The sequence below is a fragment of the Paramacrobiotus metropolitanus genome, unplaced genomic scaffold (assembly GCF_019649055.1).
Source record: "Paramacrobiotus metropolitanus isolate TYO unplaced genomic scaffold, Prichtersi_v1.0 Parri_scaffold0000130, whole genome shotgun sequence".
NCBI classification, from domain to species: Eukaryota; Metazoa; Tardigrada; class Eutardigrada; order Parachela; family Macrobiotidae; genus Paramacrobiotus; species Paramacrobiotus metropolitanus.
The window spans coordinates 181,718-195,494 of record NW_026570350.1 but is presented as its reverse complement, the minus strand read 5'-3'; the positions used below and the strand labels follow the sequence as shown (position 1 = coordinate 195,494).

General features: G+C 46.9%; 2 protein-coding genes across 2 annotated transcripts; both read right to left on the bottom strand.

The window, feature by feature from the left end:
* Window positions 1–3,491: 3,491 nt before the first annotated feature.
* Window positions 3,492–5,207, bottom strand: LOC129598838 (uncharacterized). The gene has a single exon (XM_055496917.1). The coding sequence runs from the start codon at window positions 5,205–5,207 to the stop codon at window positions 3,492–3,494; it is 1,716 nt and encodes a 571-aa protein (XP_055352892.1).
* Window positions 5,208–10,529: 5,322 nt separating this feature from the next.
* LOC129598837 (uncharacterized) lies at window positions 10,530–12,114 on the bottom strand. Its single transcript, XM_055496916.1, has 2 exons — window positions 11,545–12,114; window positions 10,530–10,751 (listed from the first exon to the last, which is right to left on the bottom strand). Exons 1-2 carry the CDS (start codon window positions 12,112–12,114, stop codon window positions 10,530–10,532), a joined length of 792 nt encoding a protein of 263 aa, XP_055352891.1.
* Window positions 12,115–13,777: the final 1,663 nt, after the last annotated feature.

The following is a 13,777-nucleotide window of genomic DNA, read 5'->3' as shown; positions in this document are numbered from 1 at the left end:
TTAAAACTGTCAAATAAAGCATTCACGAAATAGTCGGCTTTAACGTCAACTCTGCGCTCTGTATGACACTGTATGTACCGTACGACGTACTGTAGACGTGAGTACAGTACGAGTATGTATATGTACATGCAAAGCACATCAGGCTGCAAAAGTGACGTAAACGTCCGATCGGACCAGCTGCGCAATCGGCTTTAGCGGCTCTCTCGCTCTGCGTTAAGTCAACAGCGGAATACGAGTACTACAGGAAGGCAGCTTGCAAAGCTGACTGTGAGCTTCAGCGTGCTGAATTAGATTTGCTTTGTGTTGGGATTTCACAATTTAAGCTTCACACTTTTATTTTGGTAATCACCACCAGCAGTCACAGTTTCGGATTTGACTACTGCATACAGTAAGTTAGTAACTATTTTTTGTCTCTAGTAATCTTACGGAGTGAGTGTTTACTGTACAGAACGGTTTCAAATACCGAATTGTGTACGATTTCTGTGGTATACTTTAGTGGAAGTTTAAGTCAGCGTTTTATTGTGCTTTCAGCTTGCTGACCATGAATGCTAATCAGCCCATCGTCCCGGGACAGGCGGATGAAGCAGCCGCAGCCGGACAAGCGGACGCGCAACCAGCCAATCCTGCTCCCGCGCTACAGGAAGTCCTCCAGCAACATGCTGGAAACCCGGTGAAGTCCGTGGAAGTGAAGGCAGATCTGCCTAATGGCCAGACCATCACCGTATTCCGTAAATTTTGATTGTTGTCTGTTCAGTTTTATTTTATTGCGTTTATGTTGTTTGTTCCGAGCAGCTTAAGTAAGCTTATGCAGTTTTTAGTAAAAACAGTTATCAGAATAGCGTTCTTATTTTGCAGTAAATTGTTGTATAGATTATTATCATTTTGTATTTTTTTTGGTTGAATTTGTCTATTGAATTAAATTTGGTAAGCGTTCTGAATGTCTTTTGAGTACTGTATATCCAGTCTCATTACCAGTTGATATTTTCGTCCACTAATTGTGGCTAACATGTTTGAAAGCTGAATTTCGTCGGCCGCCACCGTAGCCGATTTAGAAATGCGCAAAAATTTCATAGAAAATATTAAGCCGATTGTCCATTATAACTGTGATGAGTAAAACGGCGGCGCTCACCGATTTCTTTAAATCCATGGGCACACCTTCAGCTGCAAGACGACGGTTTTAAGTTTTATTCAAACAACCATGGAAGCAAGAACACCAGTAAAATATCATTTTACAAATGGAGCAGACAGCGGGAATGCAAAAGCAGTCCGGAATCTAATTTTCGAAGCAGGAGCTAACGCTTAACGGCAGTGCATTCCAGTACCTAGCACAAATTTCTTGCATACAAACATAAAATCTCGCGCTTCCGCAAGCTCAAACACTTCCACCAAACAGTTCCTTCCATCGTTTCTAAGCATTCTGTAGCTAATACACTTGCAGTTATATCCATTCAGCTACTGTACATGGGTGCAGAAACCGTACGTGTGCATAACATCCGGATGGGGAATTCTGGGTAATATGTGGTCCTCACACTTTAAAATGCAAACAGGTGCACCAAAAGTCGGATTCAGGACCGATCTTCTCTGAATCTTGCACTTAGATGCGCTCAGGTATGAGAATGGTTCTACATCCTGCGTTTTTTTAAATACGTTGACAGTATTTTCAAACTTTAGTATGAATTTTAAAACTCTTAAAATTTATTTTGTGACATTAGCGAACTGCAGCCCTTTGGAAAGGGAAGCACAACTGTACTGAATTAAATGAATTCAACTCAGCAAGCAATCAGCGGTCTATGTATTCGCGGGAGTTATGTAAATATGTAACACCAACTTCAAACGTCGACAAACCGCGGGGTGCATTTCTCGCTGTGGTTATGGTGTACGTTCTGGTAACTAGCCTCTACATCATCTATATCGCTTTGTTAGCTGGTGACCTTTACGAATCTTTACTGCTGGTTAACATATGATGGCGGTTTTTTGCCTCGCAGTGGCAGGTCATCTTAGTGCTGGCAGAGGTCTGACCTCAGGGAATATTCGCTTGAACCGCCATCATATGTTAACCAGCAGTAAAGATTCGTAAAGGTCGGCTCACCGACATTTCGTCGACTAACACTTCGTCGACTGACATAACGTCGATGGCACTACGTCGACCTTTACGAGAGCGACGGCTAGAAAACCTAAGAAATCTAAGAAAACCTAAGAAAACGGAGAAGCCGACAAAGCTAAAAAACTAGAAAAACCTAAGAAACCTAGGATAACCCGAGAAACCTCAAAGAACTAAGAAAAGTGGGATTGGTTTAGCTAAACGCTAGTCCCGCGACATTGTGGCGGGTCGGCATAGTGTCCGTTCGACGAAGTGACGGTCGCCGAAAAGGAGGGAGGGTCACCGTGGCGGCCGCGCAGGGCCTTGTGGCCATCAGTCACAAGCGGTACACATCGGTAGTTCCAGCTCCGATGTCTTCGGTCCCAGCAACGTCTCCACTAACAACAACGGGAAGCCAATCATGATGCCGATCAAGGACAAGATTTGTCCTTGATCGGCCAATTTAATCGACCCGGCAGTTCCGAAATCCATTTGCATCCGTATCTTGTATCTTCTACAGTACTTGTTTTTTCTTAAGCCTTTAACTGAATGGTGGCATATCCGCCATCGTTACGTGTTATCTGTGCTCAACGTATTACGCATCAGATTTCCTATCCCGGAAGCGTTAGTAAGTCTCACCCATACAGCTACTTCCTTGTGAGCCGTGTTTCATTTGATCGGGATTATTCTGGAGAAGGTTGATCCTGCAAATTTCCGGCACCGGGCCATATTCATATAGGTCACGGCAGTACACTGATTCTGGCGACTGCATCAGACTTCATTCTGCCCTGCAACTTACGGCAAGACAACAGATTTGCTGCCGGTAATTGGTTCGCCGCTCGATAATTTTATGCTGCAGGCTCCGAGATGCGGCGCTTTACCGGAATTTCCAGAACACAATGACTTGGGCGCGCCCTCATTATTTTGACAGGTTATTGTACCAAGAGCTTGTGTTGTAATCAGTATTAATACAGGCAATACGGTAAGGTCAAAATTTTGTTTAGGAGAGCTTTACTGTCCCGTATTATTGAAACTACTGCTGCCAGGAATCGACACAGATGTACAGTACGAGTATGTACAAGCCAAATAAATTTTGTTCCTTGTTCGCATAATTACGAATTTCGTATATTCGCTTACTAAGTCGCACATTCGTTTTTTATTCTAACAAAAATCTCTACGACTACACGTCTCATAGAGAGCAATAAAAACATTATTGTAGCTTCTTGCGAAGCGAAGGTTTATAGGAAATTACATCAGTTTCGCAACAAGATTCAGCCTCACCATCTGTATAAACACTTGTTAAAATGCTTAAAACAAGATCAACAACATCAACAAAACAAGAGAAATCATCAGCCATATCACAAAGAACAAGAAACAACTGAAGACAGACGTATCCGTGTACGTGTGAAACTTACATAAATCCGGACACCTTCACTTTGCGCCCGTCGGCTACCGTGATGGTCACCTCGACGGACTGGATGCTGGTCGTGTCGCTGCCGATCGAGCGCAGGACGTTCTTTAAGAAATCCGCCGCATTGGACGCCGGTGGCGGGTTCCCGATAGTCGTCGGTCCCCAGGCAACACCCCTGGACGACGGTATAGGTGGCACCTCCAGCGTCGGCTCCTCAGCACGTGCAGGAACGTTACCCGCTGTCGAGATACTAGCGGCCGCATGCACGGATGCTGAAGATTTCTTTGGTTGCGTGCCAGCACCAGCTACGTTACCAAATGGAACGGCATCAATAATCACTGGTGGCGGTAGAGTGCGCTTCTTCGGTGGCAAGTTACCAGTAGCCGCGTTACCCGATGCGGCGGTACCAGGAGCTGCTATCGGTGGCAGCGCTGGCTTCTCCAGTTGCACGGTACCAGCAGCAACTTCCCCAGTTGAAGCGCTATTCCCATGCGGTGGTAGCGATTTCTTCGACGGCAAACCAGCGACAGTCCCTTTACCAGTTGCGGTGGTACCAGGAGCTGCTACAGGCGGCAGAGTAGGTTTCCCAGGTTGCACGGCGCTAGCAGCCACTTTAGCAGATGAAACGCTATTAACAAGCGGTGGTGGCGGTTTCTTCGACAGCAAACCACCAGCCACGTTGCCAGATGCGGTGGTTCCAAGAGCTGCTACAGGCAGAGTAGGTTTCGCGGGTTGCAAGTTAACAGCGGCCACTTTACCGGATGAAACGCTGTTAGCAGACGGTGGTGGTGGTTTCTTCGGCAAACCGGCTGCCACGTTACCACTTGCGGCAGTTCCAAGAGCTGCTATAGGCGGCAGAGCAGGTTTCCCCAGCTGCACGGTACCAGCAGCCACCTTACCAGATGAAACGGTATGCCCAAGCGGTGGTAGCGGGTTCTTTGACGGCAAACTAACTGCCACGCTGCCAGAAGCGGCGGTGCCAAGAGCTGCTATAGGCAGAGTAGGTTTTGCGGGTTGCACGGTACCAGCCACTTTGCCCGGTGGATCGCTATTCCCAAGCGATGGAAGTGGGTTCTTCAACGGGAAACTAGCAGCAGCCACGTTACCAGATGAAACGCTACCAGTAGCCGATGATAACGCGGTCGGTTTCTCAGGTTGCATATTACCAACAGCCGATGACGCCAGCGGTGCAGCTTTCTTTGGTGACGGCGGCTTCGTTACCGGAATCCCACGGCAAGCTTTCTTTCTCTCTGGAGACATACTGCGCTCGTCGGCGGCCGCTGCTGCCTGCAACAGCGGACCGTTGTGCATCCCTAAAGGTCCCACATTGCTCGCGGCTTTCCCTGCCGCACTGTTCAATGCATCCGGGTTTTCCCCGGGGATCTTTGGTGGATATACGTAAGCGTACAGTACGTAGCAGGGATCCTCCACATCGCGGTCGCCCAGGAGCAGAAGTTGCTTCTTGATGGCGTCCACCACCAGCTCCTCGTTCTGCAATTTGTTGACCTCCCCGAACAGCTCAACATGGGCGTCGGCCGGAAGATGCAGCTCCCCCATCGCCCATTGCCGCACCTTCCCCAGGGTCGCCGTCGGTTTGTTGCCGCACCACAGCATGTCCGGCCTCCCGTCCGCGTGTGGCTGCGGGTTCGTCCCGGGCAGGGGGGCGCTGCCGTCGGCGTTCATGTAGATCACGCGGATCTCGAGCGGAATGGCCATGCTGCGTCCAGAGAAAAAGGGCGGAATGAGTAATCTGCAACGAATATTTACCATAAGCCGCACACTTACAACATGGGCGTAAATATCAAACAGAAAGCATAAAATGTATTGTACAAGTATTCATTATGATGTACTGTATCTGTACTACTTCGATGCTTTTCGCATAAAAAACGCTCTCGTTGTAATTTTTCCGCGGAAAAATCACTAAACTTCATTTCGTTACTTAATAATTTGTTTTCCAGTTCTTTACACATTCTGTATACCTAAAACCGGTTTGATAATAAAAAACATACATATCATAGGTACCAGATAGCCTGGAAGGCTTAAGCGTTTGCACCCGGCGCGCATATTCTGCAGCAGGCCGGGAAAGTGTCACCGCCATATAATGCGACTATCAGTACATTATAATATAGTTATACTTCGTATGCGAAGCGGTAATTAAAACGCAAACATTCGAATAACATTATTTAAAGTTAAACAACTTTCAGTTGATTTTTATACGTAGTACACTAAAAACAGATAGAGGTCTGGGGAACAGAATATCACTCACGAATAGTACGAATGTATAGATGTAAAGCTTCACGAAAATCACGCAGCAATAATACAAAACTCTCATTTACTCACCTTTCAGAACACAGGCTTCCAGTTCAAAAAGATCCGAAAGAATCAAGAGTTGTTTTCAAAGGTCGTAGTCACAAAATACATTCAAAATTGGCAGCGAAAACTCCACGAGCTGCTGCATTCGTAAACAACGTGAGCATTTGAGAGCCAGTTCGACGCATGCGGCATAAAAACTGATTTTTTGAGTGAAAACTGAAAAAACAGCGTTATCGCGTGACCAATGAGGAATCACCGTTAGCGATAAAATTTTTCTATTGGTCTGACGGCCGTCAGAAATACATTCTTGGCCAACACACAGTTGCTGACGACACATCCGTATTGGAAATATTTAGGCCGATTAAGCTGCTTTCATCGCCGGCCAATCAAATACTGAGAGAATTATTTCAGGCACATAACTGCTAATATGTACGGCCGAGTATAAATAGCTGATGCTTGTTTCATTTCGAAAATTATTCGATGCCTTTCGAGTTTATACGTGCCATTGTACAAATCTTACTTTTGTGTTTAATTCCAGCGATCTAGTACGGTACTTTTAGCTTAGCTATTCCGTGTATCGTTCCTCTTGATTATACGGTATTTCTTGCGTTTCCGGCGCTTTTACAGTAGACGATCATGGAACCAGTAGTCCCTGCCCCGTATAATGCCGGGGCATCGAAGCCACCACCCTCACCGCCTTCCGTTCCCGGAAACGATAGCAGCCCTGTGAAGCCCCCGTCCACCGTTGGTTCTCTGCAGACCGACCTGCAGTCCGTCTCCAGTAAGAAGGTCGTGGCGTGCACAGTTACCGCGGAGCTGGAAGATGGACAGGTGTATACCATCCAGAAACAGTTCTAACGTTAACGTTGAATTTGTATTTTGTCTGTATTTGCCGACTGCAGCCGTTGTGGTGTCGATAAGTTGCTGCTAAAGAGATATTGTTTATGTAATACGGTGTAGCGGATGCTGCGGATTTACAGTAGTTGTCGTGCAGCTGTGTTCAGGTTCCGAGCACAATAATTAAATAAAAGCGTGCGGTGTGAAAAATTCTGACTCTGTGAATTTCGGATCGGCAGTGCGGATACACGAATTAAACAGCCGTCCGTGCACGCGCAACAGGATGTTTAATAATTATTGTTAAACTTAAGGAAATGCAACAAGATTCATAGAATTTTGCTTCTAACTCAGAAAAGCTGTACAAGCCACATTCATAATTACATACAGAGTAGTTGCGTAAAAATACAGATATTGCAACATTGGCGCTTATACAAAGTAGCAATAGCCACTACACTACCTAAGCTTAACCCATGAATTCGTATTTTTCGCTGTACCTTTACGCAACTAATTATGATTCTGGCTTGTACATTAATTTCAAGTTTTCAACCTTTACTGACTATGCCGGCGTCGCACAGAGCTACTCGCAGTGCCACAAAAACCATCGCAAAAGCAACCAGCCAGTGCTTGTGCAGTTTTTCCGGTGTTCATACTCAAAGCGTTCAATGTTATTACTAAAAGTAGAACGTAACAACGGAAAATTAATCTTTAACAGGGCCTTCATTCTGCTGTTCCTCAATGTTATACAATTGACTGCTTAATACCAAGCCACTATTTATGTAGTAGCGAAATGGCGACACTGGACGAAATGCAACGATGACTTTGAATCTTCCCAGTCTAAAATTCAGTTATCCATATTTATCGGCAAAAGGTATACAAACTTTAAAAGTTGAAGTTTTCGCAATGCAGTATTGTATTAATGCAAAATTATGCAAGTAGGTTCTTATGTTTTTACATTTTCGTTAATTTTCGTCGTATACGTTTGGTATCTGGATGCGGCTTGTTGAATTCTGTTTTACATATGTTCCATACTTGAGGGACCAAAAACAACAGACCGCCAGCAAGTGCGTACACAACAGTGCGACAATCCGGTTAAGTAATTTTTTTAAAATACCGCGGTGCATGACCAGTATCTGCCCTTGGTGGTAAAGAACGCCATCCGAAGCAGTTGGGAAATCATTTTCCAGTTAGTCCCGGCACCGGACATGCTTTGGCACGTTGCACCAGCGTTCAGTCGGGATTTGCGACGAAATGGATCCGATCGTTTTGCTAGCTCCAAAACGAAATCCACGCCGAAATTTCTCACCATTTTATGTGCAAAATTTTATTTAATGAATATGGTAAAGCCGTTAATATAATTGAGAAATTTTAAGACATTTAATCAAAAAATCCTTCTGACGTTTTCGTCAAGGCGAATGTGACCTGCATCCGTCACGCCGACAGTTTACGGCGTCGGCGACATGAGGCTTCCGGGGCTGCTAATCCCGGCAGCGTTGTCGGTATCCGGCATGTAATCATACACTCTTTAGACGATTGCATCTACGATTGAACAATCCCGCGTTATCATGAAGACCGACCCATTGCACAACACAGTTTCCATGGTATGCACTTTGGCTAGGGCATTGACCGGTTGACCACTGGCTCATAGGCCAGATTACGCATTAACGAACAAATTCGAAACACCTGTGTATCTGTACAGCATGACCTGTGCCGCAACAGCGCCGCGGTTATATAACACTAGCTTGAACTTTGCACCGGCCACTTCTGCATGCTCCTGTAAAAGAAATCGAACCGCTCTTTCACTCCCGTAGATTTTACCACTAGTGCTTGTGAAGTAGCCTGCATAGCATCCAGTGAAGAGTTCAATTATTTTTTTCTATATTCGTCGTACGCTTACGTACTGATTTTTAAACGAATATATATTGAACACGTAAGGTAAGGTTTGGCATGGTTATTCCTTCCTAATTCCTGCCGATCTTAGTTTTACAAACTGCAGTTTTGGATGAAAATCGTAAAAATGGTTGGCGGGTTTTGATTTCTTTAAGCAGCTTCGTTAATTAATAAGCTATTGGAAAAATATAAAATTTGAGAATTTTGACGGTCTATACGTGCGCGTCATCGAATCCGTATTGACCAGTTATTTATTTTCGATTGCCGGCAGAAAATTTTCTCGCAACATGGTGGCGGACATCCCCCTCAAGCTGGTGTACATCCACCCGGCGGGCGAGTTTAAACGTGACGAGACGCCGCCCATGTTCCTATTTGGCGACACGGACGCTGACCCAGCCATCACCATGGCCGAGCTGCACTACGCCACGCTACGCGAGCTCTGTCTGCCGGCGGATACGCCCATCGTCCTGTCCAACGGGACCCTGGTGCCGGATGACAATGACACCCTGGCCGAGGCCATCGCGAAGGGCTACCTGCATCTGCACTTTGAATCGCCCGCGGCGCCACGCTACGTCATTTTCGTGCACGTGTATCCTCCGTCGGCAGCGTGGGTACCGGCACCACCAGAGCCTGATGTAACAGCGGAGCGAATGCCGGATGAATGCGAGAGCGTTGATGGTTATGTGACTGAGCGGCCGGATGACGGCGATGCGGACTGTCACGTAAATCACACGCAGCTTGACAGTACAGAATATGAGGTGTAGCGGCGAATCTGAAGAGATTTACTTAGCGCTCGTTTTTATGGTACTCTTTCTTATCTTCATACGTTTTCGTTTGCGCGGAACATTGGAGATGTTACGAGATACCGAAAAATGCGAGAATTTGTCCTAACATACTTTGGCTTTAATGTTTGGTCATTTGGAAACGACAAGAATATAACAGATAAGAATAACCCTATCCTATAAGGCTATAACCGTATTTTTACCGAATCTTCGGCATATTACAAGTATATGGGCCTTATTAATACGAGTAAACGGTACTGGAAAGAGTACTGTACAATATGTGTTTTCAGAACTTCCGGTTCGTTTATTTTTCGATTCCGAAACCTGACGGCTACATTCAGACACTACTGCTTTTAAAATTAGATTTAACAGCCACTGCCGTCGTTAGAATTACATATCCTACTGTTTTAATTTTACATGACATTCTGACAAAGTGATGCAGTAGAATACTGTACTGTGCAGGTCCACCGGCGACCGTAACGTTCGGCCAAAAGCTGTCTAATCGTATAAAATTCGTCGTATATAATTCATTTCGTTCGTAGAACTACGAAATTGCTACGAGGTAGATATGGCACGGTCGGTTTCGGTAGAAATACAGCAGTTCCCATATACGGTAAAATGTCGTTGGTATGTGTTTCTGCAGAAATACAGCAGTACCACAGTAAGTAAATATTATATAATTCCCTATCTGAAACGCAATATGCGTAAAAGTAGTTCGCTGGTGCCGGAAACGAAACGTTGTACCGATCGTGCCGCCTCTGCTACGATAGACAGGCACGAGATTGCTATGAGAAATTGGTGAGATATCTTTTTTAGTTAGCAATTTACTGGAAATATCTGAAAAAAATTTATGGAATTTTGTTATACGGGCATTGCAAGGCAGGTTTCAAAAAAGCTATTTTGACCAGAACAGAACAAGCATGTGGATTTTGATTTTCATCCGCAGAACCAAAACAATCCTTATACAATGTAGGACTAAATGGTCGCATAGCCCCATACCCAGCATTCTGTACGCAAGCGGTGCAGTGCACTTGTACGAAACGGATATTTTGAACTCAGTCGTACGGTGCACTGCGCTGCATTCGTACTGAATGTGGAAATGTTGGGTATGCGACCATTTTGTCCTAAGCTGTATGTGAGCGCAAAGCCAGTACACCGATACACATGCCGCATGCGTACCGAAACGAATCGTAAACGAGTATGTGCAAAAACATATACTTCAGTCATCCAAAACAAATTGACCCGGCTGGCACCATGCCGACGGGTTAGCGGGGAATCCCGAATCGCGGAACTCGGGGAATTTGGTCAGTTCCAGCAGGAAGTGCAGCGTGATGCGGGACAGCCGGTGCAGCTGTACGCCCTTCAGTCCGTCCACGCACCACTGCTTCCCGCGATAATGCAGTGACGGCCACGGATCAGCAGTCTGCACGGCGCACACCATCTGCAAAGAACATAAGTAAGTACTGTACAAGCCCGTCCGGATGATGAGCACGATAGAGAACAGCGACAAATGTAAATTCATGGGTTACGCCAAACGAGATACCACGCAACACCACGCCACACTGTTCAACCACGTAACATGCGTTTGGCTGGCTGGTGGCCTGGTGCACGCCATATATTTCAATGGGAATAATCGTAGTTGCCTGGCGGAAGGTGGTCAGAAAACGGTCGGTGCAGTAAGGGACAATCTAACTGCGGAGCGCATTTATGCATTGTGGCAAACGTAGTGCAGTGGCCATCGTGCTATGCGTTAGCTTTATCTTTACGTGCTCATCATCCGGACGGGCTTGTACATGGTAGGGAAAAAAGAGTGGGAACTTGACCATTCAGTCGACTCGCTGGTCAAAGGTTTGACATTGCAATCAAACCGTGCTAAAGTAAGATATACAATTCTACGTAGTGGGTTCGAACACAAAAGCGTTTGCTTGCACAGCTGCACAGTATCCATTTATAACCAGCAAAACTATTCGGAAAACAAAATCCACCACGCGCGTTTGCCGTTAAACCGGTAAAATTGTCCGCCGGCCCAAGAACGCCCGGCCGTAAATTTTGCCCTCACACTTTTTTGTCTTGAGGATTCCGCATTCGAACCGGACGCTTCTGCCGGAATGGGTTCACGGTTCTACGCGATTTTAGATCGGCGGACGGTTTTGCCGGCTTAACAGAAAAAGCGTCCGACGGACGGCTTTGCCGGTTGCATGTTACACGCTTTGCCTGGTTCCCTACGGTGTTACCTTGCGGATCATCCTGAAAGCAGCGCTCAGCGGATCATGGTCTCCCAACCAACGGGCCATCTTGTTCAGCTGCCGATCACTCAGCACCGGCAGCGCCGCGTCCAGTGCATCCCACAACGCACACCCGTCATTATCCGGCATCGTGAGTCGCGCAGCGGGAACCGGGATCACCAGTCTCTTCCCGCCGTACTCCAGATGCACGTAACAGTGGACCAGGTAGATCGCCACACACGGGCAGTTCTTCCACGATGCGACGAAGTCATTGAGGAGAAATTCGTACCCTTCCACGGCATACCGTCGTGCACGTGGACGGTCCGCCGCGTGCATCGCACACTGGGTACTCCGAAAAGTGTCCTTAACGGTTCCCAGCATGAGCCGCTCCTCCATCCCCACCAAATAGATCGCGGCTAACTGGATTCCGGTGCGGTGCTGCACCACGAAGCGGATCATGTCGAAGAGGATCGCGTGATCGCCGGGATGCAGACGGTGTGACGATCCCCTGGTGTCCACAATGATCCGCTGTGTGGTGGAGTCCAGGCATTTGAAGATGGGTGCTGCTAGTAAATACATCAGTCGACGCGGAACGGGGTCCTCCAGTTGATCACGACCGCAGCTCCTGATCACAATGCTTTCGGTCAACGGCGGCGATTGGACAAAGCCATTCCACTTGGTACACACGGCGCGCAGTTCGTTCTGTTTCAGAGTATCCAGATACGACAAGACATCCACCAGAAGACCCTCTGGCAGCTGATCTAAATCGTCTTTGACGCGAGCCCAAACTACGGTCTGCGACGCGAGAAGTGGCGGAAGACGTACGGTCAATACGCTGTCGAAATCGTTATACTGCTTCTGTAGGATTGTATCGCACGCCGTGCGTGCCTTAAAGGTGTTCGGTACCACGGTGCACGAATCATCGGCGTGTTTCGGCTGGCGATAGATATACCAGAAGCACCCGTCGGCCACGTCCACACACACCCCGGTCCACGCGTAACCCAGGCAGGCTGCACTGCTGATGAGCTCGTTGAGTGCTGCAGCGGCTAGTGGACAGTCGTCGTTCAGGGGCACGCAGCGCTGGACGTACTGCCATTTGGTCACACGTTGTCGTTGAGGCCAAATCTTACTAGCATAGTCACCATAACCATAATAACCTGCAAAATATTCAGTAGAACTAATTGTTTTTTAATGTCGCTAAGAGAGATAAAAACCTCGCTTAATTTTTAACAGTAATGGAAACCTTAAGAAGTCGGCCGTTGGGTCCTTGGTTAAACAGTTTAATAATATTACTAGCAAACAGCTTGCCACAGGATGCTACCAGGACCCTTAATTCCCTAACTCTGGGTACGATCAGAAAAGCGCTAAATTTCGTTAAAGTGGAGCAACTAGTTTTTTATTTTACGGTGTTCGTCAAATAGGTTTTTTTTAGCGGATATGTGTACCTGGATAAGTGGGTTTATATCCAGCTGGTGCCGACCGACCAATCGCTTCCCACCACTCACTTGACGCGCGCCAGCGAACCCGATCCGTGGGGACCACGTCCGTATAGCTTTTTCCGTCCTGCGACCACTGCACCACAGCCACGTTGTATGCAAAGTGAGCAGCGCCACGCGCCAAATTGATCACTTCCGCTGGAAACCAGATCCACGGACCGGTCGGAGTTTCCCGCATCAGCACTTCCACGGGGATGGTCGACTGCGGTCCACAGAACGCGACCGCTAGCTCGGGAAACTGGAAGTCTTGCGAGCCGAAATAGAGGAAAATTTGATTGAGGGGTGTCAGTTCGTGACGGCGGTTGGGACAGAAGAAGTCGATGAAGAGCCCGGTGTCCACCACGTCCACGACGCGTCCGTAACGGAACTGGCCGTCGTCACCCAGAACGTCGACGGTGTTGCATTTGTGAATTGAGGACGGCATGGCGGCAACGTAACTGGTGCTTGTGTCGCTCTAAAAAAATGGGGACGTGTAATTCCGATTAAATATTAAGCAACAAAAGAACATAAACAGTACAAGTAATTTACAATTAATTCTTACGTTTACGTAACCCCAATGACCAAGCTGTAGACGAGAAACACTAAATTACTCTGAACAGTAAGGTCTTCTGGTATAAAAAACTAGTGGATACAAAAACCGCAGGATGGTTAAAATGAAGAATACGAACAGCAGAGGAACTGCAGAGTAATCGGCTGTTTACTTTCTCGGCTTTGTGCATACAACTCTGTATCGGTTTTGTTTTTAA